We start from the raw sequence: 27,881 nt of genomic DNA, 5'->3' as shown, positions 1-27,881 counted from the left end.
CGCATGCAATCCTTAAGCAATAATATGCAGAAACCATACTCTAAAAGCAGCATTTCTTGTTTTACCATTCTGAAAGTTATCTGTGCAAAAACATGCTTTTGACTCACAACTACTCTTGCTCTACATCAGCCCCCAAATTAAAAGGCATGGGGAAGAAGACATATTACAGAGTTTCTCCACTACCCATTCTGCATATACTAATTTCCTTTATAAAATAATCTCTATCAAAGCAGCTGCTCAGGCTAATTCATGTCAGAAAGAAACTACATGACAATAGGAATTATTTGTAAGTGGGTTTAGTGCACTGAAGTGGAGAATTACTGATTTGTCCCCTCAAAAATCAAATACCTTTAAATACCTTCATTATGCTTACCTATTTTCTTAATCTGCATAGGAACCAGTACTGTTTATGAAACTAAAAAGTACTGGTGAATACAGACAGAAAAGCCTGTTTCAAGACTACTCTGAATGAAACAAACCCAACAGCAATTTCTTTATGCCTACATGCTATATCCTTATATAAAAAGTACAGATGAGGTCATGATTAGATAGTTTTAAATCATAGGTTGTTCTTTATTATTTTTACTACAAAATCTAAGTACTGCTAAATATCATCTGTAGTAAATCTTGCAGTACCTGAAAAGCCTGGTTTGAGTGCAATCAAGAATAAAGTCCATCCATAATTAAAAAGAACATCTTTGCTTTCAGCCATCATTTAAAATAAGTATGTAATTGTTTTCTTTTAATACATAAAATATGTATGTAATTAAAATACCATTTTTCCCCAGGAAACAAAAATTTGCTGATTTCAGCACAACAAATAAAGTCCCAAATACTTGTTAAAAACAAAAATTCACTAAATTTGATTATGATTCCATGATTCTCTGAAATTTAACCTTGAAAACAAAGTGTAGCTGAGCACTTAATAAAAGTTAAGCTGCCGTGATCCCATCTTATGCTTATTAATTGACCTTCTGAATCCTCTATATTAATTTCAGTCTCACTCCAATATGCAGCTGCTGACATTTCCTTGACAAACTATGAATACCAAGTCTTGGGACACAAAAATGTTACACATCTAATATGATTAAGTAAGCCAAATACTGTAAATTTAAGGTCTCAAGTGATTGCTTCAATTAAAAGCAAGTTAGCCTGAATTATTGGCTCAGTGAACAGATGAGTACCCAGTGAGTCTCCAGAAACTGGAAATAGATGCCTGAAAACTTTGTAACACATCCCTCAAAAGTGCAATCAATGTTCTTATACCGGTAAGATAAATGTGACTGAGGTAACTAATAGTTATTTTGATAAACCAATAACTTGGCTATAGAATCACAGAATGGTTTGGGCTGGAAAGGACCTTATGATCATCAGGTTTCAACCCCACCTGCCATAGGCAGGGACACCTCACACTAGACCATGTTGCCCAAGACTCCACCCAACCTGGCCTTGAACACTGCCAGGGATGGAGCATTTACTTCCTTGGAGTTCTTTTACTTCAGGGATGGAGTATTTACTTCTTTGGGCAACCTGTCCCATTGCCTCACCACCCCCACAGAAAAGGACTTCTTCCTTACATCTAACCTGAACTTCCCCTGTTTCAGTTTGAACCCATGCTCACTGATAATTAGATCAAAGTCAAAAATATTTGAGCCTAATCTCTCAAAATTTATGTGTATTCATGAAAAAAAAACAAAACTATCATGTTCATACTCACCGGAACTTTACTTCCGACTATCTGCATGCAGTGGTCAGCCAAGAGAGGTTATTGTGTAAAAAAGATAATAATAATACATAAATAAACACAGCAAAGTACTTAGTAGGATGTAGCATCACACAATCTTAAAGTGTTTAATCATTAGTAGTAATAGGTACATGCTTTTATTACTTTATCCAACTGTTAAAGAGTTACAGCTTCGCAACAGGAAAACAATAGTTCTACTGGAGGAGAAATCATTTGAAATTCTTATGTTCCGCTGCTCAATCATCAGCATTTTACACATTTAGAAACAAATAACTAAATACCTCACTTAACATCTACATCTTGAAAGATTAATAGGTATGCCAGCTTGCTAAAATTATCCCGTCAGATATTTTCTACATGACACTGAGAAGAAACAAATGGCATACTGACTTCCTTGTACATAGAACAACTTAATTATTATGGAGCTTTTGATCTAGTTAGATGATGTCATCACTGAATTTAATTAAGTTTTCATCAGCAAAACCATAGCCTACAGTTATAAATCTAACTTGCATTTCATGAAAGCTCATATGGCATTTTTCTTCAACTGCTCAGTATGGATGCTTTTAATTACATGGATAATTAGGCAGTGATTTCCAGAATGACATCTCCTTTTTACCATGGAACAGCATCTCTGCATATTCATGAACAAGAAGCTGACTTTAAACAGAAGAAACTCTGCAGAAAGGCAGCACACCTCTGCCCTGTTCTATCGACTCCGCACAAATGTTCTGCCCATGTTCCTGTGAATACCAATACTATAGACATCTGCTGAAATATTGTAGGTTTTCCCTCCCTTGTCAGCCCTTTGCTGCAATCTGATAGCAGCCACTTTATGGAATAACCTCTTTTACCTGATAAAGGGCCTGAGATAGTAAAATTCTGTTCAGAGATCTCAATTTGATTGTATCTGTTCAGCCTCCACCTGCTTCATACTCCGCATTTATCTCTTCCATTATTCTTTTAGGAAGTCTTTCACAAGACAGAAGACCCTGCAAGTCTTTCAGAATCACCTCTTCTCTCCCATTCCTGATGAAGCTTCCTCAAGAAGCACAAGATGGACGGTCACCACCAGACAATCTCTGGCATGAGTTGTCACCAAGTTCAAGTATGAAACAGAATTCTGAGCTTTCACCATTTCCCCAGTGGAATTTCCATAGGCAACAATCTTTCTCTGAGCAAGAGAAAGAATCAGAAGCACAGATAACCACTTCACATGAAAAAAATCTACCTGTTAGCTTCCCTTCCCCCAAGGAAAAGGAAAGCTTTCATTCACCCATTGAAAAACAAGGTTTCTTTTCCCCTCAGAACTCTGAAGACAGCAGGTTTTTCAGAAAAGCATGGTCAACATGCTGCAGATGGCACACGAGGCAGAGAAAAGGAAGCACCAAATTGAAAAGTCATTTGGTTAAGATGATATCAGCAAGTGACTGATGTTCAAATGAGTGGACAGAGCTCAAAAGCCTAACCAAAACAGACTTCAACTGGAAGAAAAGTCGCATCAAGTGTTAAGTGTGTTTTGTGAGCTCTAAGCAGAAGAAAAAGCCCAAGAATTTTCAGTATAAAAAAAAAGGAAGACAGATGAACAGTTATCTGTGACCAAAGAAAAAGTTAGAAAGTTGTAAGAAAGTTCATTTTGAATGTGATCAGCATTTTCATGGAAGACCTGAAGGAGGTCTGAAGAAAAGAAAGTTTGACAATTCGTGATGCAGTAAAAACTGGTTAGGGCTCAAAATAAACAGTGAAAATGAGGGTTTTCTTTAAGATCCCAATCAATGTTTTACAACTGAGCTCTGCTTTTTCTACTTTTCAGATCAGTTAAGATGATAGCTATTTAAAAGGTAAATTAGAGTAATGCACTACAGAAAGGTCATTTATATTTCTGAAAAACCTTCAATTACTCCATTCAAATGCCACGATTCAATTACAGGTAGGATTTCCTGAAGCACAAAAACTTCCATCCAAGCCCTTTTTCCACTACAGAAAACATTTTGCATATGGATCAAACATCCATACTGGCACTGCCTTCAGCTCAAAGCGCACATGCATGTATGAGGACATTTTGGGATGGTTTTTTGATTTTTTTAATTGTTAGTACATTTTGGCAACATATCTGCAGCTCTGTTAAGTTTCCTATGCTGCAGCACAGGCAGCGGCAGTAATGCAATTTGTTAAAGTTGTCAGCAGTTAGACATGCAATGGCAGCCATGCTTTCCTTACTCAGTGATGAAGTTATGGTACTTGAGGCAACTACATTTCAGTATTAATATATATAAGATCACCATCATCCAGCTACTTTTTGGGAAAGGGTTGCAAGTACTTCCATTGTACAAGTTTCTACTGCTTCAATATTTATGCTTACTAAGAAAGATTTAAAATTTATCATTGATCAAGTGAAGACCAAAATCTTAAAACACATAATCAACAGTTCCCCAAAACAGTGTAAGCAAAGCATATTAACAGCAAATTGCATAATATTCACTGCATAAGCTTGAGTAATTCTCCAATAACTTGCATGTTTAGCTAAAGCATACTTTAAGCACTGGCTTCCTTCCAGGACAGAATAAAGGACTGTGGATTTGGTTTAAGATGAACTCATGCAGAAACATCACTCCTCTCAAACGCAGATCCCTATTTTCATATTATAATGCAAGGTTTTCCTCACCTCAGTTTATAATGTTTAATGGAAAGAACTTGCATTTAATAATTGCATGTCATTTTAGTTTTAATTATTTAAAATTTAACTCTACAGAGCTTATTTTAAAGGTTCAAATAAGACCAATCAACTGTACTGCTTGGAGTCCACAGTTATAGACTCATTAGGCAGATACCAATGTAATCTTATCTGCCACTTATTTCACTAGGAAATAAATTATTATTTAATACTATCTGTATGTCTGTATGTAGTGCTCCAACTCAGCTCTGTAGAACTGCTAGCAGTGCTGCCACCATGCATTTTAGCAATTATTCCATACACAGTCTTCATTTCCAGTAACCTTTATTGCACACCATAACTTAGGAGTGAAAAAAATGAGATTCATCCTCATTTCCAAATAAAATCATGTGCATTACCTAATTTTATCAAAGAACTATGCTAAAAGCAAATTTTATCATTTGAAGCATACTACTGCCCCTTGGATACCCAAAGCTACACACACACACACTTTCCCCTGATACTGCAATACATACAGTTCGTCAGAATTCACCACTAGCTGCTTTAGTTATTTATAGAACAAATAGTGCACAAATTGGGACAAAATCTGTTTCTATGAAAATCACAATAAATACATCCATATGTTTTATCCGACATGCATGAATTTCTGGGGCAAATTCTCCCTTTACATGGTAAGAACTATATGTGCCATACTTATTTTTAACACAAAAACCATCACTGATGTATTTTATAACCAATTAGTACTAATAGTCCCACTGCAGAGAATAAATTGCAGGTCGTCACTATATGAAATTGTATTTCTCAACCCCAAATGATGGGGCTTCTTGTCAGTCTCGTACACTTCAGGCACCATGAAAGAGACTTCAAAAATTCTGCATGAAGGATCCATAAACTCAGGGTTAATTGATCAACTTAAGTACAGAAAATGACCAAGATGATTTAAAGGTCTGAATATGTTTTTTTCTACTCAAAATATAATTTGAAAGTTATTTTCAGACCATCTTTTCACTAAAGGAATTGTTTTATTTACCTTCAGAACATTTGTTAGCGATTTAAGCCAGCGACAGTGTTCAACATACTCTAATTAAACTAAAACACTGACTTAAATTCAATCTTAAATACTTGCAATATTTTGATTCCTGCATTTTAACACTGCAAATCGTACATCTAGTATGTATGTCATTGCTGAAACCGTGAAGTCATGCTATCCCTTCCGAAAACTTATGGTACCACTAATTTGTAACATGAAGTCCACTGAAATGAACTCTGGTTTCATCTATTACCCTACATCATAGGATTTGCAATATCTTGTGGTTTACAAGAAACCCTCAAGTTTTTACATTGCCCAACAGCTGAAATACCAGCTAACCCTTCAGATGCAGCTGTAAGCATTTAAAAGTGTATTAGCGAGTACAGACTCATTTCTTTTTTCTCCTACTACTCTTAGAAGATAAATCTCGACCAAAAACATGAAAGTTTCAAGCTTGAAAAACTAACACTCACAAAGCTAAGCTCCTTACTTTCACATGTCTTGGAGAGTTGACTACTTACGGATTTGGCAGTTGCAGAAATGTACTGGATAACCATCTCACGTTTTGTGCTCAAGTCTTTATCTCTTAAAGGAGCTTTCCGTTCTTCATTTAGATTCATGTCTTCCTGCAAAGAAACAGGCCACACAACATCAAGACTATTTCATGCTTTTTACTAGCTTTTGGGTTTTTTAATACTCCTTTTCTTCTACAAATGGCTCACACAAGCAGAAATCACTTTTTCCAGCTTCTTGGCATTTGTGTATTTTTTAGCCACCCAATTTTCTCATTTTATTCTGTCACTTCAAGTGTTCACAGTCTTCAGGACTTAAATTTGTAATTGCATCAAGGGTAGTTACCATTCATGAAATTTGGCTCAAGAAATAAAACTAGAGGATGAACCCTGAAATACTACACCTCAAGTTGTTAAGTGTTAACTCTTGTGAAGTTCCTGCGTTTTTTTATAAAACCTTATCATAAGACACCATTCCTGCACTACCTAATCACAAGGCTGTTATTACCTGGATTATTAGCTTGTGGTAGGGAACAGATGTGAAGGTGTTCCAATTGATGTATTTAAAACAAACCTCAAAATCCAAATATTCTAGTAAATTAAATCTTTATATAGAATCATATAATAGTTAGGGTTGGAAAGGACCTTAAGATAATCACGTTCCAAGCCCCCTGCCATGGGCAGAGACACCTCACACTAAACCATACCACCCAAGGCCTCGTCCGACCTGGTCTTGAACACTGCCAGGGATGGAGCATTCACAACCTCCCTGGGCAACCCATTCCAGTGCCTCACCACTCTAACAGGAAAGAATTTCCTCCTTATATCCAATCTAAACTTCCCCTGTTTAAGTTTTAACCTGTTACCCCTTGTCCTATCACTACAGTCCCTAATGAAGAGTCCCTCCCCAGCATCCCTATAGGCCCCCTTCAGATACTGGAAGGCTGCTATGAGGTCTCCTCATATTGGTTTAGTGTGAGGTGTCCCTGCACATGGCATGGGGGTTGGAACTTGATGATCTTAAGGTCCTTTCCTACCCTAACTATTCTATGACCTTAAGGTCCTTTCCAACCCTAACTATTCTATGATTCTATAATAGAGCTACATAGTGAAACAGGCCAGTTCTTAGTCCATAATAACTGCATGGAAGTTAATAATAATTTTAAAGGATAAAACAGGAAACTACTTTTACCAATAGTCAAAAGACTGCAATTTCCAACACTTTATGTATCAACACCAATGTGAATTGCAGAATTGATACACACCTACTTCTTTCTGCAGTACTAATCAAAAAGCTTGCTTGTGAGTAGAATACAAACCTTGACAGAAAATACTTCAAAACTGTACAAAAATTCAGCTTTCTAAACATTAAGATTTTACTAATGGAAATTACTGTTTTCCAAGGGTGTTTACTTAAGTTTATTAACATCTATCCTTCAACAGCAGTATTTAACTACAGCAACTGAGGTCTATAGAGGTCATCTTAATGAAGCAATCAACAGCTTAAGATTTTCATTCTTGTTTTTTTGCCTTTGTTTTGTCTGTAGAAGTAGATCAAGTAATTACAACATACATAGTACCAGCATTCTGAGTTATTCAATTGTTCATGTGCCAATTTAGAGAGGTCTAGAAGGCCTACGCTATGCCCTCTGAAGTAGCTAATACTTCAAAAATGACATATGAAGATCACTACTACATAATTAATTCCAACATGAAAACAAAACCTCATAAAATGATGTAGCACATCTTACCATCATTTTTTCAAAGAGATCCATAACTTCTTTTTCTGATAAGTTCAAGCAACGCTCATCAACAAGTGCCTGAGCAAGTGGGATTTCACTTATAGAAGGTTGAGAGTCAATAGGATGCTGAATGAGAGGTTTCTCTTTTTTCACTGCTGATCTTCTGAGGCTTGTTATTCTGTCACGCTGCAAAGACATCCATTTAAAAATAAGCAGAAATAGAAATATGGGAAAGCAGCCAATTACATGGCAGTAACACACACATTTTTAGTTAATCCAAGCAGCAGAGTTAAAACTCAAACTGAAGTAAAAATACTCTAACAGTCAGAGATTACTTTTCATAGACAACATTAAAGGTAAACTCATGACAGGTCACATGCAAAAGGGATATCATTTCTCAGAGTTTCAAAAGTATACCAACTATGTTAAACTCTTAGCATTGCAAAATCTTGAGTTCATCTTCTCACACTACTCCCTAATTATCCTGATAGTGAATAAATATGGTACCACAAAGGCAATGTCCAAGCGGTCCTTCACCTGAAGAGCTATAAGTCTTTGGAGGACAACTGAAAAAGCCAGCGTTGGGAAGGAGGTACTCACAAGTTCATCAGGCTTATAAAAAATTCCTGCTAAATCAGAATAAAGTTTTTAGAGGAATTAATGCTCCAAGTATAGTTCACAATTCCTTGACATGTTTTTGAGTACGAACTCCTGAAATTAGTGCTTACTTTTAAAAAGCAAGGTAATGGATTACCCACATAGAAGCAGCCACCCATGGTTAAATACACAGAACAGACATTAGTGAAAGCATGTCAGACAGTCTGCAGTGACGTTTCACTGGTTAAGGCTGACTTGGTTTATACCTTATACCAAACCCCCCACCTTTCTGTTTTTAAAGCATGCTTACTCAGTTAATTTGTTAATATTGGAAACAACCAACAAGAGCACCTTCCTTATAAGGCCATTTATTACTGTGGTATTAATATATAACTATTCTGAGCAAAGTAATCTTTTTCAAGTTAATAATACTGTCTTTATACATATATGTTCATTTTGATAACATTTTATCTACAGCGATTTTTCTAAACCCACTGGGTTTAGATAAACAAATACCAGGGTATTTGTTTCAGGCACTGAACAGCCTTATGAAGACGTGCTTTCATCTAACAGCAGCTTATGTAGGGCTACCAGTATCATTCATAGCAGTTACTGCAATCTCTATGAAGACATGGACAAAAAGTGTTTTATTTTCTATAATTAAACAATCACTGTGAAACATGAAAAGTTCAGTGGAATATTTCCTTTGTAGGAAACCTGATTTCATTATGGATTAGTCCACTCAGGAGTGGAAAAATTTGACCAAGTGCTGTGGAATATGTGTAAGAAAGGTTCTTATTTTTGTTGTTCCTTTTCTTTTTCTTGATTTGTTACGTTGGGGTATTTTCTGAGATCCTGTAAAGACTACCTTACATTTTTGAAGGGCAAGTATCCCTAAATAAGCTGCATTCCCTTTGAGCTTCTTTGTAGGTATTTCTTCTTTTGTTTTGTTTATGGGGTGGGGGGGGGGGGTGGTGGTGGTGTTGGGTTTTCTTCTTAAGTCTTACATTTGTGGACAGAAACACATTACCTACAAGGATATTGTTAACAACTTTAACAAGGCAACAATATCACTTTAATACCATTTTTTTCCTTATTAGAATAGTTTACATGACATTTTTTGGAACTAAAATTAGCACATGGCCTATTGAAAAGGCCAAAGGTACGACATAATGCCTGAAAGGCAGCATTCTATACACCAAATGCAGTTATATTGTTCACTTACATTAAAATGTCCATTCAGCAGTCACAAAAAAAGAAGTTAAAATCAATTTCACCATGCTGCAATCTGTTTAAACAAATTTGTTTAATCAGATTGAAATACTGATATCACTTTAAAGTCACAAATGAATCTTCTACATGATTTGTAGGCACAATTTCTTCATTTCAGACATGTGATGTTTAGCTAAGAGGCCAGCATGGTTTAACTATATTACACATAGAAAATAAAAATTGATCATTTTACTGAAATCAATTTTGATATAAGTTTATGCAAAGGTACTTTACAACAGGTTTCAAAGTATTCAGTTATAAAAGAATACAAACGTGCTGTTTGACATGCACTACCCTCTTATTACCCAAAATTGTTCCACTTGAATCATGTGGCAACCCACTTTGAAGAACCACTGCAGATCCTTTACTGTTAAAAAGAAGGTCAAGAGAAATAACTTGAACTGTTGAATAACAGTTTCAACATATCCACGGTATTACTGAAGTACTTAGAATGTGGTTAAAGAAGCTTCTCCAAAGAGGTATCATTAATTACTCCTCTTCAACTGAAGTTACAAATTAAGACCTCTGGGAATTGTAGCTCAGTTTTCTAAAAACTAATGCTTTAATATCCTTATAAGAACATGTTATATTGTCCACAACATTTGGAGTAAATTAGCATGCAGCGTGGAGTTACCATTGTAAATCAAGATGTTACAAAGACCTTACCACATCATCTGCCAAAGTTTTTATTTGAATATTCTATTAAAAAAAAAACAACAACACACACAAATCAAAGAAAAAAAGACAGCATTACCTACTGTTTCAGAATAAAGCCTGTATTTCATGTATTCTACCATTAAAAAGTACTTATTTCCAGTAAGTATTTTAACAAAACTGCAGCTAAATGAGCATGGAACTTACGTCATTTTATGTGAAAAAGCAGGCTTGCAACCCCTTTTACCTTGTCTTTTGCCTATTTAACTCATGAACCTGAAACTGGTAAGCTCTAGCACCCCCAGTCTTGCATGAAAATGCACAAAGATGTCTTTGAAAGCTTTCCAAAACATGGACTACTGGACTTCAAACTGAGTCATGAGACAGCTCATTTCTGACAGAGTTTTTGAGACTCGGAGTTGAGGAGGATTCCCTGTGCCCTTGCTTCTTGAGCCTCCTGCCAACTTCTCCTGAACACCAAGCAATGGAAATTTATAGACCCAGGGGTTGAAGCCTGTGTACTGACGATGCACAAACCAGTCACTGCCATTTCTCCCTCCCTTGTACCCTCTCATTTTTGCTTAACAGCAATAAAATCCTGCTGACAAAGATCATGGATGCTACATTTTAATTCACAGCCAGAAATCTATATTGCATACCAATATAAATAATCATATCAAGGAAGCATTTAGTGAATAAACATTGCTCGATTTACACCAAGCAGTCACAAACAGGTAATTAAGGTCTAGCACTTTGGGGGTGTGAAAGCCAAGACAAAAAGTACTGCTGAGTTCTTTGTGACAAGATGCTGAGTTTCTGCATGGGGAAAAGTGGAGTAGTTGATTCATAATGACACAGCCCTGCAAGTCACTGGTTAGGAAAGTGTGACACTATTTCCCCAGACAGCAAGGTTTCAGATTCCTTGGTTATGTTCTCAGCAGCCAAAATGAGCAGGGTGCTTCTAGTTAACATCCCATTCCACTGTGTTAACACACCAGACAAGTTCAACATTACTGGAAATGAACCTATAACTGCTTGACACCACACATTTTACTTGCTCCTAATTCTACCTTCTGGCTACAGCTGTCAATATGGCATTTCTAAACAAAACAATTGGCAAGACTTCACAAATAGTGGAGGAGGCATCACGGTGGGAAAGAGGAGCAATGTGTTCATATTTTAGAAGATGAACACACACGTATCCAGGACAGTGGGATGGATTGACCCTGGCCAGCAGATCAGTCCCTCACAGCAGGATGAGGAAGAGAATCAAAAGTGCAAAAGCAAGAAAAAAGACACAGGTTGAGATGAAGTGGAATTTAGCAAGTGAAAGGAGGAAAAAAAGAGTAGATGAATCAAATGATTCAACAGCCATCAGTCATCACTCACTGCCAGCAGTGCAATACCTACCCAGCCTCTGAGCAACTGCTAGTTTGGATCCCCCACCCCCCCCACCCCTGGTTTTATTGCTGAGCACAGCGTTATGTGGTATGGAATATCTCTTTGGTCAGTCTGGACCTCCCGGTGCGTCCCCTCCCTACCTCTGGCCTACTTCATCCAACCTGAGAGGGAGACACTAAGAAAGTAAGCCTTGACACTGGGTAAGCATTGTTCAGCAAAAGCTGAAACACTGGTGGTTTAAATCAACACTGTTTTGGTGACGGATCTGGAATACAGCACCTATATGGGCAGCTTTGAAGAAAATAATCTCCATCTCAGCCTGACCCAGTTAATACAGCTAGAATAAAAACTTTTTCTCTTACTAATCCAGATGTTGGCACCAATATTTTCGCTTCCTAACTGACAAGTCTCAAACCTCTTCCTTACACCTCTCATGTTTTTATTACCTGGACTTAATATGGACTTAAGAGATGAAGTAATACTCTAATCTTCAAATTAAAACTAGAATGCCCTTACTCTTGTAAACAGAACTTTTCTTCTTAATGGGCATTATGAAGGAAGAAGTCCAAATGAAGTAAAGCCTAACCATGAATTCAATCCTGAGACAGCTATGTGAGCAAGAAGTTTTAAGACTCTTCATCTGTTTTAACAGTCACTTGTATTAGAAATGTTTTCTTCCCTTCTCATCTAAGTACTGTCAGTCTCTCCCAGAACCTGGAACAGGATAATCTACTCCATCTCTACATTTATATTGCAGTTGTCACTCAAGCTCCTCTGGGCAAAATATAGAATACTATAGCAAGATACCATACAGCATTTTTTCAGACATCTCAAGCACACTTCCCAAATCTCCTTATGGTGCATAAGCTTACATTACTGCCAGTAGCTACTCAAGATAAGCAACACATTTAACAGGTAGAAGAGAAACTGCAAGTAGCTGGAGGCAGAGGCAAGGTAGTTATGTACCTGCAGATTCTAACTGACACACAATTTTGACAGGCTCTTATACCAACAAAGAAATCATTTTTCCAGTCTGATTTAAGACTATAAACCTGAAGTAGTTTACCTCCCCAAGAGGAAGTTTAAGATATCACAGGTTTTGTAGTCAATCCTCTAGTATCATTCTTTCAGTCATCTATAAGACAGCCAGAGCATCACAAGGTGAAAAGAAGGCAAGCCTTTCCTACCTTGTTAAAGTCACTAACTCCCTGGTTTTAGAAGTAGGCCAAAGGCAAAGGGTTTGCAAAAATCTGTGATAAAAAATTGGCAGATGAGGGATATCAAACCGGTATTTGCATGTGTAAACACACATACAATTTAAGAAAGCCACATATCACCTCTTAGTTTTTAAGACCACAAACCACAAACTTCATCAACTCTTACACCAAAGAAATATTTCCCATTGATTTACGTAGTTCTTCACTTCAAAGGCTTACATAACAGAATTTCACCCTGTAGTGATTCCATTCCACCAACAGTTAAAAATATCATTTTCTTAAATACAGAGAATGAGCAACATTCCCATTAGACAATTTAACCATCTGCTAACATTCAATTTTGCTATTAAATGTAAAAAAGTATCTAGGAAATTGTGAAAAGATATCCGAGTTACCTTCACTGATGTGCAGAAACTGGAACTACAGACTCATTTAGGACTTTCAAAATCTTGATCCATGACAAAGCATACCTAGCATTACTAGTAAAATTAGTAATGACATATTTCTCAAAGTGTTTGCCTTATAGTAACTTTTTTGACACTTCAAGGAGAGTTTGCTATGCTTTCAAAAAGGACTTATAACAATAGTTGTAATCCATCTGGCGTATCAAAGATACTCAAAGTTAGCAACACTAATAGTTTTGTACCATTGTGGTACATTTATATTTGGTCTATATGACACCACACGGGAAACTCTTGTTTGCTTTGCAGCTGTTTGTTTTGCAAATTCCTTAAATAAGCATTATTTAAATTAATTTAACTAAGGCTTAATCTATAACCTGAACATGAAGGTAAAACATTCCCTGGGGCTCTAAAAAACGAGACCAAGGAGCATGTGAACACCTTACACCATGCTGCCAAAACAAAGCTGGAAAGTTACTCCTGTTGACAGCACAGTCAGTGCTGTTATACTGCAGGCCAGCCATCATCTTCCCAACCAGAAACCTGCCTGATTTTCCTCAATTACTCTAATTTTTTCCCCAGGAAACCAACCTTCTAGAAACAAACTATGCTAGGAAAAGGAGTCTGACAACCCCTCTGCTAAATAAAGCCAGAGGGTCACCCAAGTTGGTGACTATTAACAGCAGAGGGCACCAATACTTTAACCACAGTGCGGGTAGATGAAGTGCCTCAGCCCTGCTCCTAGCCAGGAGGGAGGGGAGGAGAGGCCAGAGGCAAATGAGTCACATTGGATACTTGCCCTCACAAATGCCACTGCCTGGTCCTCAGGAGATGAGGGAAAAGGGCACCTTCTCACAGTGCCTCTGTGCAAGGGTAACAGACACCCTAAGCAGCAGCCTGCTCTGATGAAAATGGAGGCTAAAGAGAACTGAAATGGCTTCCTCATTTTTGTCTGATTGGCAGAACACTATCACACTCCCAAAGCAAATGGACTGCTCTGAACTTTTGCAGCTGACTTCAAAGAATTCTTTACCAAAAAGTGAGCTAATACAGAAGTTGAAAAAATAACAGTAGACACACTTATATAGCCCTAATTTAAACAGTTCTGTAACAAGAGATAAAGGATTTGAGGAAGGTGACTACCCTGGTTTTCTTATTTGTATCTGAAACAGCCCTTACTGTTTTGAAAAGCTTACTTCAGACAATAATTTTTTGGTGTTAACTAACAAGTAAGCTTTAAAAAAAAAAAAATCAAGAGTAAAATTAAAGGTTTCTTCCAAAAGCTGCAGTTCTAAGTCAGTCTAAGCCAATAAAAATGCTGGTTGCAAGAAAAAAGGGCAAGGGTGGCACCAGGACAGTCAGATCAGCTTAGACTACTGTAGAAACAAACAGTTTGAGAAAGCCTATTAGAAGCAGCAGTTTTTACATTCACCAGTGCAGAGAAAAATAAAGCAAGCTTTGGCATTTTCCATTTTCTACTGCTAGAGTCCACACATTTTCCATCAAGTCTAACTTGCACTAACCATATCAGTTAAGTCATCATCACTAAAGCAGCAGAGGATCAGCAGAGTTTGTAAGAGTTATGATACGTAACTGCCAAGTTTTTTATACAGTACTTTGTACAGCCAGGATCTGTTTCTTATTTTGATATCTAGTGATCATACAAGACAGGTTTTTCTTTTGGAAAGATGTATTGTGACAGTATAGCATGTTTTTCAGTACAGATGATTGAACATCTCCAGGATGCTCTATAGCTTTTGAATTCCTTACTTAAAACCATCAAACAACAACATGCTAGTTACAAGCTCTACAAACTAGACTTCTGAAAGAGACATGTCATGCTTCCATTCATCAGTTTCACAACAAACAAACATTGCAATAGTGCTTTCATGAAGGGCATACTAGCTTACTAGGCTCGATATGCAGGTTTAATGTTTTAAGAAATGTTTAGCTAATCAACACTTTAGAGACATGGCAAAACCTGGCCTTACAACACAAATTTAAAACCTTTTATTTTAGTTTGAAACTTTTTATTCCGAAATTCTAGCCACTGGTTTTAGCTTTTAATTTAGAAGTGTGTGTGGCATTGCGTAATCATTAACCAACAGAAGGCTTTATAGGACAAATCTTAAAAACAAAATAAGCAACCAACCCATAACCCAAACAACCCAACAACCACAACTCACACAAATAAGTAGGTATAAAACTGCATGGCTACATCCTTAAGGCCCATAAAGATGTAATTAAGGATCTTTGACTTTAAGGATCCTGGGCAGTCTAGCAAATCTCTATAAAATAAGCCTAGCAACAGAAAGAGATATGAAGTTTCTGCAAAGGAGCTACAGGTACCTACAGGAAGACTTCACATTTTACTTCAGTGCCTCAGTTGCACTAGAACTCGTAAGTATTTGCATAAAGAGAAGGAAGTTATCATTAACAATATAAATGCAGTATATGGGACTGCACCAATTATCAGCAGTCTAAATGGGTAAAGTAAATAAGGAGTTGTTCTTCATGTACTTGAATCATCAGGCTAAGCATATACACTGCTGCCATAGACATTTTATTTTTTGGGTCATCTGCAGACTAGCATCGCGTTTATTTTGGACTTATAATTTCACTTTCACAATCTTGGTAATGGATACTTTAATGGTCTTTCTTATGTTAAACAGAGTAAGATACAGAAAGTTGAGTGCAAATTACATTTCAGGCTTTGGTAAGGTAAGAATGTGCATTTCAAAATCTGCACCTCCTAAGCTTCCTTTAGTAAAATGCCAGTAGATTAGAAGTGCACAGGAATCATTTAATGAGTCCTTTGATACACCCATGTCGTTTTCCGTACATATATTTGGTGCCTGCAAGAAGTGCCAGATACAATTTATCAGACAAGAAGCCATCTGTCCAAGTGGTTGCTGTTGTGCTGGTACTGGGCAGGACTGCTTCTCAGTATCAGCATATTCTGCTTACTGCACCTACAGCAAGGAAATCAGTTTGGAAGAAAATGGCAAAGCGGTTTTTCCTCGGAAAATAGACTGAGATCACTTCCTAAACTGGTCACTTGAATAATCATTGGATCAACTTCCAGGACTTAATTAAAAATGAACACAGAACAGCTCCAAGTGCAGTAAATGGATGGTTTAGATGCTTATTGCCCTGGTGGCATGCCTGTTGCTTTTCTGCCAAGCATGACTGTCAGTACCATATTCAGCCCTCTACCTCTGCTGCTTGTGTTTAAAAAAACGCAGTTGTTTGAAGTTTAGGGTCCTTGGCTTTTGCTTGTTTATTGTGAAGTGCTTTTGAAACATTCTGGAACAGTTAAACTGGCAAAACCATGACAAAATAATTCTTGATACAGTAAGCGTAGACTTTCTATTTTATGCTTCCATCGAAGCAGTGGATTTGAGCCCTTTGCTATCAATGCAGCAGCAGAATGAAGCCTGTTTTGCTACACAACAGTATTTGCTGTGCATCAAATTGCTGTTCATTTTCCTCTCTTGTTCTGGTCAGTCCTGAGTGCAAGTGGCTGATCTCTTCATTCAGACACACTGTGAAGATGCTTAGACCAAGTGAAAGCTGTTACAAAGCTACTGAGTTGTCAATTAAGAGTAGTGAGACTAGGCCTCCTTTTATACCTCACTTTCTAAAGAGAAACACCTTTTTCATTGTGACAAGGTTTGCCTTCACTCTCACTGAAGTGCAGTCTTTGTCTTTACCCTTTTATAGACATGTAGTCCTTTTAACTGCAATTATATGCTTTGAATTTGGGATTAACCTTTTGTTGAAACCTAGGATTTTCTTTCAAGATGGGCAATAACCAGTTAAATGACAGCAAGAAAGCTCTTTTCAAATCATTTGAATAAAAACGAAGCAGAAACTGTGTTGAGAAACTGATTGGAGAAAATTTGAGAGCATTTTACTTTTTGACAGACTTTGAGGAAGTGAGGATGTGTGTATTTGCTTTGTTTGGGTTCTTTTTCAAATAGTAAGAAAATCCCACAAAATCCAACCAACCAAAACACAGCCCACAAAGGAACTGGCAGTGGAAGGGATGCAGTGAGCCAAAGAAGCAGGAATTACTTGTGAACATTATTCATTTTGTCTGTACCCAGCAGCCTTGGAGCATATGGTCACAGAGACCACGTCAACAACTTCTTAGAATAATGTTGTCCGTCTTCCAAGACACAGCCTTCCCAGCAAAGAGCAAGCATTTCATCAGAGCAGTATTTGATCCTTACATTTAAAAAAAAAAGTTGATGTTAAAGTTACTTTTTTCTCTCCTCATAATAAATGATGTGAGGCTAAAACCTGGGAAAATGAGCAATGCTGCTGCCATAGTGAGGAACTTAGGCTTTTCCTTAAACAGAAAGTCTAAACTGAATAATTTCTGTGAGCATGGAACATAATTTAACTCAACAGTCAAAACATATTGGGTTAAACTGAATATATAGCTGCTGTGATATACGCAAAGGCTTTCTGTTCCATTTCCTATTCTTTTCTGTTTACAACAGCTTCCCGAGAAGAATATTTGTCCTTCAGGGAAGTAGGAAATGAAGCCACATGTGAATAGAGAGGAATTATATTGTACATAATAACGATGGGGTCAAATTAGCATCGTTTGACTTCAGTACAGTTGAGATTCCCTGTTAGCAAGTAATAGGAATTCAGGAGGATTACAGATGCTTGTAACATGTTAGAGAAAATGTGTTACCTTCTCCTAAAGGCGAAAGTAAGCCAAAAAGATCATTTATCATAATATTGATGGTACGTGCTTAAGTTACTCCTGAACACCTACATAAACTCTATAAAGGCTTTCCCAAAAACTCACAAAACAATTGTAACTGATGGGATTACTGCTTATCTCCTAAGTAACTCAGGAATCAGTCTGAATCACAGAATACTGTGAACTAACCTTAATGGATTTAGGAAGCCTGTCTTATCAACTCAAGCTTTGTCTGAAGTTCAAGCATGAGTGTACATTTGTGAAATATCAACTGTATCTGGTTTAGAGATGGAAATTTCACCGAAGCCTACTGCTGTACTCGTTACCCTTCTAGTTTGGAAAGGTGTCCATCAAGCTGTAAATAACTGGAGAACGAAATTTTAACTGCACTGCTGGAAGACAGTAGAATAGTAGAGAACGGAGGAGTGTAAAGGTTGGAGACACTGCAGCAGACATCCCCTGGTACATTTCTAACTGAGACAAGAAATTGTGTGCTGAATCAAAATGAGTTTCCTCACCTCACTTTTTCCTGTTGATGAGAATAAAGCAGTGGAAGATCCACTTGCTACAGAAAAGTCAGAAGGAGGAACTGAAGCCCTTCTAATAAAGTGGATTCCCTGGGAGCAACAGCTCTTGCTGCCCCACTATGTAATTAAACTCAAAAAAACAGGAAACAAAAAAAGCAAGGCAGAGTCTATTTTTATAGGAATTAAGACTGGCAGCAGCAATACCAGGAAAAAGGCACTGTACTGACACCAAAATCAGTTACTAGGTGTTTCAGTGTTGAAGTCTTGCTTGCAACTTCTGTCTCAAGTCTGGTTATCAATTACCTTCTACTAATCTGTCATATTCCTTAGCTCACTCAGCCTGTGAGTGGCTAAGGCTTTCATAAGCAAAGGCTTGCAACGATTACAAAAACAGTTCTTATGTAAATTGTACTTCAGTGTATAAAGAATTAAATCAAAATGCTACTGCGTGCCTTATAAAGAGGGACAGCCACAGACTGAAGGATGTCAGTTAATCCGAGTTCGTGTGCTTTTTTATCTTGGCCAGCTGACATGGGTTTACCCTTGGAGTTTCAGAGTTTCTGTTTAAACCTTTTGTCTTTAACATAACCTCTAAATCTCGCTGGTGCAAAAACTGAAATATATATGGCATCAGTGTATAGGCTTAGCCTGACATGCTGTCATCTTTTTTATTCTTTATGCAAGAAAATAGAGTGTTCTAATGGAACTGGAACACTGCATGTAACTGCTTCAACTACTAAGAACTGTCAAGTTCTCATCTACTCATGCACTCACACAATTACAAAGGCAAATATCCAACATGGTTCCATTATGAAGCCACAGTATTTTAGAACTTACTTCAATATAGGTATAAAAATAATTCACAGTAGGAAAATAAGAACAAATACAGACCAGAAATCAGGAAACTTTATAATGTACAAGAACCACTTGTATCTGTTGTTACGAGCCTAGAATCTAATTCATCTCATGTTGGTTTAGTATTTGTTTCTCACAAAGCTACACTCATTTAAAACACACACACACAGAGTCATCTTTAAAAGCTATATTCTAGCAACCCCCACTAGGTCTTACCGTATTAACTCAGAATGATAGACTGCAGAACTAACATTTTTCCTGACAAAAATACTTATTTTGTCTTGTTCAACCATCCCTGAGAGACCAATATGAACACAGAGCCACTGTTAAACACTTAGGTAGCTACTTGTGACAAAGAGTCATCCCCTCAAGAACTTAAGGTCAGCGGCCTGCCTACAGGACAAAGTTATTAACCTTTGACTAGCTAATACCTGAACAAAACAAAAAAAAGAACCTGCAAGCCAACCTGCACCCACCAGTACCTTTACTGCAATTCCCTTGGCCTTCATAACCTAAAGTAACAGTTGCTGCTTTACTGGCTGTACAGCCACAGTCCCACAGCTCCAAGTATTGGGATTCTACAGTACCAAGCCTCCACTGTCTCAAACTTAACTTTCTTTCTTAGAAATTAGTTCTAAACTACTAGGTAGCACTGCTCTGAGTTTTCCATTCCTCAAGCAACTTCTCCTGGATTTATTTTCACATAAATATCTATTAATAACAAAAGCAAATTAGCATAACTTCATATCCCCATCTCTACAAGGAAAGCAGAAATAGTATGTGTGTTGAAACAATAAATATATATATATACACACAAATCATGGAGGAATAAAAGACAGGATTCTTTCCAATTAGATTTTTTTTTTTTAATCAGCTGGTGACTTTTACACTTACATTCAAGACTTTGAGAATAAGTTTAAGCACCCTTAACTGTTATTAAGCATAAATTAAAAATACTTTTTAGTAATAAAACCAGTTTTTAATCTTTAACGTCCTCTACATCTGATAACACTATGCAAAGAACAAGTAAACCAGCAAACATGCATCACATATTATGCATACCTAATTCTTTCTCGATGATTTATTCTGAGGATCACTAAAAGCACCCAAAAGGGAACATTACAGAAAAACCACCTGTTACGTGCATCACCTTGAACTTCTGTTCTCCCACTCTCACCCAAACAGTCTGAAGTTAACACAAAAATAGAGATTCCCATTTACACAGGAAGAGCCCATATCTATTAAACTCTTAACCACATTTTTGTTTTATATAACAGAGAAGGTGTGGTGATATCACAGTATGCATTACACCTTAAGACTAAATATTACCACACCCAGGTGGACTGAAGATCTTCAGTATCTGTATCAAACCATACAACATTTCCTACATGTGGGCTTGTTCCAGAATGGGACTTCCAAAGTAATTCTCAACTTCTACAAATCTAACGATTTGATGACTTATATCCCAATGTACATTATAATACCATTTAATTGCCGTAACAGATCCTTTTCAGATCAGCCCGTATGCATACAGTGTCCTGCTTTCACACCATGTCCAACTGTCATGACAAGACGGACTGAAAAGCAGACACAATCATAATTTAACAGTACTAGTGGATGAACTTTACACAAACCAATAGAAAAGGAGGAATTCTGGTGTTCTATAACTAGTCTTATTCATTCAAGCAAATGCTCAAAGAACAAGAAGTAATAAAGGAGGGGTTTTGACCGGCTCAGCTGCATGATCTTGTCTGTCCCAGGGCCACACAAAATCTTGCCAGTAGGGCACCAAGGCGGATATGAAAACTGCTTAAGCCCACACTGCTGCCTCAAAAAAAGCTGAAAATTACTGTCACCCCCTTCTCCCATACTAATTAATAGTCAACAAGTAGAATTATTTGCCTTGAAGACTGTATTAGTACTACTTTTGTCAAGCGAGATCCCACCTACCTACCTATTAGGAAGTTATAGTTCTAAGTGGGTAACACTGAGGTGCTTACTCCACCAATGCTGTAGGGAAAAGCTACTTCGTTCACAGATTCTTAAATAAAAGGTCAGTTTGCTACAAAACAAACATGCAAATTTAAGACAAGTTAGATTCACCTACCTGCAACTCTATAAATTGCTACATAAATACTAAGCAAAGTCTTTCAACTGTTAATATTTTCAACTTAACTGCTCTACCACCATAGCCCTTTATAGTGAAACACTTAGTTCCTCCCAAGATAAAGTAAATTATTTAAAAAGTAATAATAATGTAATGACCATGATATACCCAGTAAGGAACTAGGTTAAAATATTCATTTCCTAACAGCTTGTGGTTTTAAGGTTGAACAAGTAAACTGACGAATAACCAATTGCAACTGTCAGTTGCTTCAGCAGCAACAAACATCTTTTGTTCTTCTTCATGTCTAGATTTGGACAGGGATGAAAAGAACTAGAGGGAAGTTATTAGCCATTATTGCAGAAAAGTTTTCTTGTAACCCACCCAAATGTTTTTAAGCCTTGTTGTGTTTTGTTTTTTTTTCCTTCTATTACAGTGCTTAACATCTCAGAAAACAACACTTCTATATGCTACACACTGTAGGTCTCACTGTAATTGTCTTTCACGTTGCCTAGGTGGAATCTGCTTGTTTGCAAAGCTTCCTGTACTGTACAGAACATCTCTACAGTTTTGTCTTACAAGCAGTAGCTCAGGAAGTTTAATGACCACAAGCAGATCAGCTTATCACTGTATCCATCACCTCATTTAAACAGTGTCAATATCAATTCACATTAAAAGCTAAACCATTTACCTAAACATCAGCATCAAGCATGCCCTACTATCCCATATCAGAAGTACTGCCTCTTCAGTATGCTTTTCAGCAACAGAACCAAGCTTTCCCAAAACATTATTTTTACTCCTTGGTAATGGTTGCACCCTAAGTAACTTTTCCCTCCAGCATACACCTAAAGCAAGAATTTGCTGCAAGCCTGCAGTGATTTTAGTCTGTGCCACTATGATTTCAAGTGCAATTCATTTCATTCACTTGCCAAAAATCTCTGCTTGGCCTGACTCATAGTTCACATTGCAAAATATAAACGTCTGACGAAGTCATGTAAAAAGCACATTATCTCTCTACAGGAGAATGACATCAAACAACCTCAGAAGTCAAAGGTGATGGTGTGATGCAGATCCTGCAGCCTGAAGCCTGTCTGACAGTGGCTGATACATATAATTTAAAGCATTTGTCAACTCCTGTACTGGTATGGGTGGAGCAACATAACCAGGAATCTATCCTCCTCCCAAGCACACTTGGGCTGCTCCCATTTTAAAGCTGATTGATAAAAGCTTTTATTCCACTGTTTGATGCTAGTTTATGGCACATTAGTCAGTGTTGAGTTCACAGCTTTTGATTCATCTCAAAGCTCATGGGGTTTACAAGACTTCAGGATAAAGCATGAACAATTTCTGCTTTTAAAAGTATGAGTTGCTCCTTGCAGGATGAATCACCAAATCCAATTGCTCTCTGATGAAATAAGCTCTCTCACCTCCAACAACTTGGTTTTTACTGTTTCTTTCTCCTAATCTACTTTTAAAGACAGGATCACACACAAAAGACAGCCTATTTCCAAAATTTAGCTTGTGGCTAAGTCAGGTATCTATCACTGAACAGCGACCACACAGACCTGAAGTGAACTTGACAGTAACAGAGCATGCTTTTAGCACGGCGTTAGCCAGTACATGCATAGAAGTAATTCTACTTCTAATACTAAACTGACATGCTGACATATTATTAACTTTTTAATTAAAACAACATTGACCATATTAACATTCAGTTCACCAGTGATCTAATAGTCAGGGAGGTCCACAAATCTTGTTGCAACACCTTTTTTCAAGTAATGATTCATAAAATCACAGATGTTTGAAAGGATCTCATTCCTTGCTCAGTTTAGTCCAAACTCCTACCCAAAAAAGCAGGTTCAACATGAAATACAAACCAGCCTGCTAAAGGCATTGTCCAGGTTTCCAGGTCTTGAAAACCTTCAAGAATGGAGATTCCAGTACCTCTGGTCAACTAATGCTTAATCATCCTTCCAATTACTTTTTCCCCTTATAGTCAGTCTCCTCCCCAGTGATTTCTCCTGCTCTTTCTTATGATCTCTGTCTCCCACTCCTCTCCCATGAACTTCTATAAAAAGCCTGGCTTCAACTTCTCAGCTTAAAATATGAGCAATTTAACAACTGATATGACTTGGGGTTCACCTAAGCTACGCTATCTATGCCTAATTAAACATGACACTTTGAAGCACTTACTCATTTCCTAGGTACCAAGCAGAATTATATACTTCCCATGTGATACTGAAGTGTTAAGGAGTGCAAACAACATCTAAGTTAAGGATTAACCAACACAGGAATCCCAACAATCTCCCTGACAACCTTAATTTAGTCTGCTTCCCCTCATATAACAAGCATACTTTTAAACAAGCAAAACAAGCCCATTGCCAAACCCAGTTAAGAATGTAACTGCTCACTGCCATCTCATGCCAGCTTATTCTGAGGGCTGGCATGAGATCAGATGACTGTTTGCCAAAACAATTTATTTTTTTCTGCCCATTTCATTATAAACAAAAATAATGACAAAAGCACTAAGCACTCATTCCACCTCCAGTCCCTGTGCCAGCAAAACATGGGGGGGGGGGAAGGAGATGAAATCAGAGCTCTTTCAGCAACTGTGACATGTCCAGGAACCTGGGAAACAGACATTAAATTTTAGAAAAATACTTCTGATTTCACACTATTAGTATAAAACCCAGAACTAAACTCTCATTGAGCTGTTCTGTCACATTCACCAAATCTTATGAAACTTGAATGACACTCAAAATGACCTAAAGCAGGAAAATAACTTAACTAGCAGTTCTAACGTAGTCCACATTCATTCATGTGCTTACATGTATATAAACTATCTTACATGAAAATACTTTAAACCACCAATTTTTAAACCAGTAGCACAGATACTTTCTTGATAGCCTAGTCTTGCTTCCTGTCAGGCAGGAATAAATGCCACTGATAAGGCTTCAGTCCTTAAAAAAAAAAACAAACAAAAACCCACACCAAACCGCTATGCTTCTGCAGGCCAAGCACCTTTGCCCAACTTCTTGTTTCAGATGGAGAGCATGGGGAAACAAAAATGTCCACCACCTTCTTCTAGTCTCCTTTCCCTGAAAAGAATTGCTTCAACTTTGCCAGCTCCCTGTCATCTAGAACCATTTTTAGTCAGTCATATAAAAATCATTCCCCTAGACTTCTTTGCAATGACTTGACTAATTTCAGCTGCTATGCCAGGAACTAAAAATAAACCCTCTGTTATAAGTAGTTGCACACCCTCTCCCACCAAGCCGTTGTTCAGCACTCCACTTGATGTGTGAAACAAGTTTTCTAGAAGAGACACACTCCACTCAGCACACTGTAGAGTTCCCGGAATTATACACAACACACTGACAAGAGTACAGGTTGATTTGTCTCTGTAACTCTACTGAAACTTAACGAATTACAAGTTATGAAGCTGAACTAAGAAAATATCCACACCATACTCCAAGAAGCTTTGCATACAAACTCTAAGACAACTTAACACTTGCACAAATAACATGGCTTCTCTTACAGAAGTCCCAAATATGAATTCATCTTATTTGCACAGTGAAGAGAACAGGGATGAGGTACAATTAAGGTCACTCTGAGTACCTAACCACACTGCTAGCCTCAGTAGAACCAATTCATCATTCAAAATTAAAGCCAGCAAAATTTAGCATGATTATTCCCCTATATAATGGATGAACGCTTTCCCTGTTACAGTCTTGTTTTTCCCTTGCAAACCCAGGGCAGTGATTGATAAATCTGGCTGTCCACTCATACTACCTCAACTTAAAGGCAAACCTGAATGCCATCCCTTTTATTCTTCAGTACAAAGTCCCTCTCTGTCACTTACACACATTGTTTGTGCACATCATGTCCAGAATGGAAAAAACTAAAATATGTACTTTCCCATTCAATCCATTCATTCCATTGTATCATCAGAGGCTAGTCACTTGATCTCAGGGCAAAACTATCTTTTAGAAGGTACCCAATTCAAGCAACATAGCCCTGCTCAGATCCACGCGGCTGCTGGAATGTAATCATCCCCTCAAGAAACAAAATGACAGCACCTGACAGATACTAACATAATGTACCTGTTCCACCGAATGTAACAACCGAAGTCTACTCTAGTGATTCTAAAATAACTGCAAAGAACATGCAATGGAAATAGTTGTCCTGTTTAACCCCATTTTGAGCTCATTTCATAGAATGGTTTGCGTTAGAAGGGACCTTAAAGATCACCTAGTCCCACCCCCCATGCAAAGGGCAGGGACAATTTCACTTGGATTTTTTAAGCTAGATATTTCTTTCAGAACAAAGTGTTCTCTACTAGAGCAAAACTCAAATCTGTGTCCACCACTTCCCAGAGAAGTGCTTTCCTGTGTGAGTTTTAAAACAACCCCCTGCAGGCATCTTCAAACAGCCTTCCTAGTTACTTTCACTAGGAAATAGTAAAGGTAGCATAAATGTAAACAAACATCTTGTTTATATGAAGACGTTTGCTTTTATTTATCCTACCCTAGGAAGTAGGAGTTCATTGCCAATAACACCATAAAACAAACACATGACATTTGGTTACCTTTTGCTAAGATACACACGGTCCTTTCAACACAAGCATACTTCAAGTTATTCAGTATTATGGCTTTCTGTCATCCTTCATAACATCTGTAAGTTTCAGTAACTTGTCACTGCCTCATATGTTACAAAGTTAACATCTTCCCTACAAGCATTCTAACTTGGTTTTCAGTGACAAAAACCCTGTAGTCCTCAGGCTGAGCAGCCAAAGTCTCTGCTGGCCCGTATTGATGAAAGGAACACCAAGTGGGAGCTCACTTACATACTCACTTAGTTTCACCAATATCTGTTGAAAGCCTTTGCTCAGATTAAGTAAAGTCTGGAACTAGTACTCTACTCGGTAATAGAATTCTGATACGTTTTAACCGTCAGCTACGCTGCTGCTCTAGAAACTCCACCTGAGGTCTGAGCTAAAATGACTTGATTCAAAGTTAAAACAAGTAACTTTAAGTAACAGAAGCAAACAATTAAAAAGAAACACTGTCATATTTACTGGCTTGCTGCTACTGTATTTACAAAGCGAGATACAATCCCGTGCTGTCAACTTCTAAACGTACCTATGTTTCAAGTTACCTATGTAAATAAGAACATCTTCTTTTAAATCAAAAAGTATGGGCATAATGAACAAACTCTACAGTCCCAAAGAGGATATATGTGCTCAAGAGCTTATCAAATCTTTCCCAAAAGACTGGACAATACCCAAACTTTTATTTTCCCTTTAATTCCGAAGTTCACTTGGGAAGCACATCCTTGATACCATAACCAACGATGTTCCCAATGATCCAATACAGGCAAGAAAAAAAAAACAAACCCCACGCTCTTTCACACAAAAGGTGAGCAGAGCAGAGGTCACACCAAGAGGTCCTGCCCTCAGAACAGCGCGTTACCGCACCTCTCCCCAGGGCATGGTCCAGTCAGTGCCCCGCCGAGGCTTCTGTCTTCCCGGTGTCACAACCCGCACGGGTAACACGGGAATTCCCTGCTCCTGTCAACGACCACCCCCGGCGCATTACCGCAGCGAGGCCTCAGCGCCCGCACGCCCCCCTCCAGCTGTCACCTCCCTCTCCAGAGACACCCAAAAACCATCACGGAAGCTCACAGGAATTTTAACAGAGAGCCTTTAATTCCTACAAACCCAGCCGCAGCCTCCCCGCCGGGCCCGGCCGCACGCCCCTCCGCCCCACGTTCCTCACTTAGAAGCAGCAAGACAGAATCCGCGCCCCCTCCTCCCCCACCTTCCTCCTCATCCCCAGGCCGTGCCCTGCCCCTCTCCCAACCCCACAGCTCGCTCACCAGCTTGAGCTTGTTCCGGCTCTCCTCTTCCGCGGCGCGCCCGCTGCGCTTCGGGTTCACCCTGCCGAAGCTCAGGGACTCGTCGCCTCCGCCAGCCCCCGGCGGCGCCTGACCCTCCATCCTCCCACCGGCTCTGCGCCCCTGCGGGCACTCGCTCTGCTCACCGGGGCCGCACCCTCAGGGCCCCATAGGACCGACCCGCAAGCACCGGGCGTCTCCCCCGTCCGCTCCCAGCCTGAGCAGTTCCTGGTGCTCTGCCCAGCCGCCGCCTCCTCCTCCCAATCCACCGCCTCAGCGACACGGAACGCCTCCGCGCATGCGCGCCTGTCTCTACCGCGCATGTGCCGACGCTATGCGCACGCGCCGTTACGGCGTGCGGAGGGCGGGAGGCGAGGCGGGCTGCGCTCCCGTGCAAGGAAATGGCTGTGTGCTGAAGAAGGGTGAAGTGAGAGGTGTCTCTGAGGCGTTACTTAGAGCGCTGGGAGAAGAAGCGGCTGCCTCTGGTGTTGTATCGCACCCGTTGAAAAAGCGCTCCCTGGCCCAAGGGCGGGCAG

General features: G+C 38.5%; 1 protein-coding gene across 2 annotated transcripts in view; it reads right to left on the bottom strand.

Moving 5' to 3' along the window:
* The window catches only part of DIAPH2 (diaphanous related formin 2), a 234,663-nt gene extending 207,032 nt beyond the window's left edge, over positions 1 to 27,631 (bottom strand). Inside the window, exons 1-5 of one of the 2 annotated variants that reach the window (XM_061446159.1) lie at positions 27,328 to 27,631; positions 10,238 to 10,270; positions 7,712 to 7,888; positions 5,970 to 6,074; positions 1,718 to 1,738 (exon numbers count right to left, since the gene is read on the bottom strand). In XM_061446159.1, coding sequence (XP_061302143.1) covers positions 1,718 to 1,738; positions 5,970 to 6,074; positions 7,712 to 7,888; positions 10,238 to 10,270; positions 27,328 to 27,447 — 456 coding nt within the window. In that variant the 5' untranslated portion in view covers positions 27,448 to 27,631. The remainder of the gene's footprint in view (positions 1 to 1,717; positions 1,739 to 5,969; positions 6,075 to 7,711; positions 7,889 to 10,237; positions 10,271 to 27,327) is intronic. The other variant, XM_061446160.1, reaches the window with a different exon arrangement.
* Positions 27,632 to 27,881: the final 250 nt, after the last annotated feature.

Source organism: Pezoporus flaviventris, unplaced genomic scaffold (genome assembly GCF_033815535.1).
Source record: "Pezoporus flaviventris isolate CSIRO_AGI_PZ_B2104156 unplaced genomic scaffold, CSIRO_AGI_Pfla_v1 ptg000005l, whole genome shotgun sequence".
Taxonomy (NCBI): domain Eukaryota; kingdom Metazoa; phylum Chordata; class Aves; order Psittaciformes; family Psittacidae; genus Pezoporus; species Pezoporus flaviventris.
This window is presented reverse-complemented; position numbering and strand designations above follow the sequence as displayed.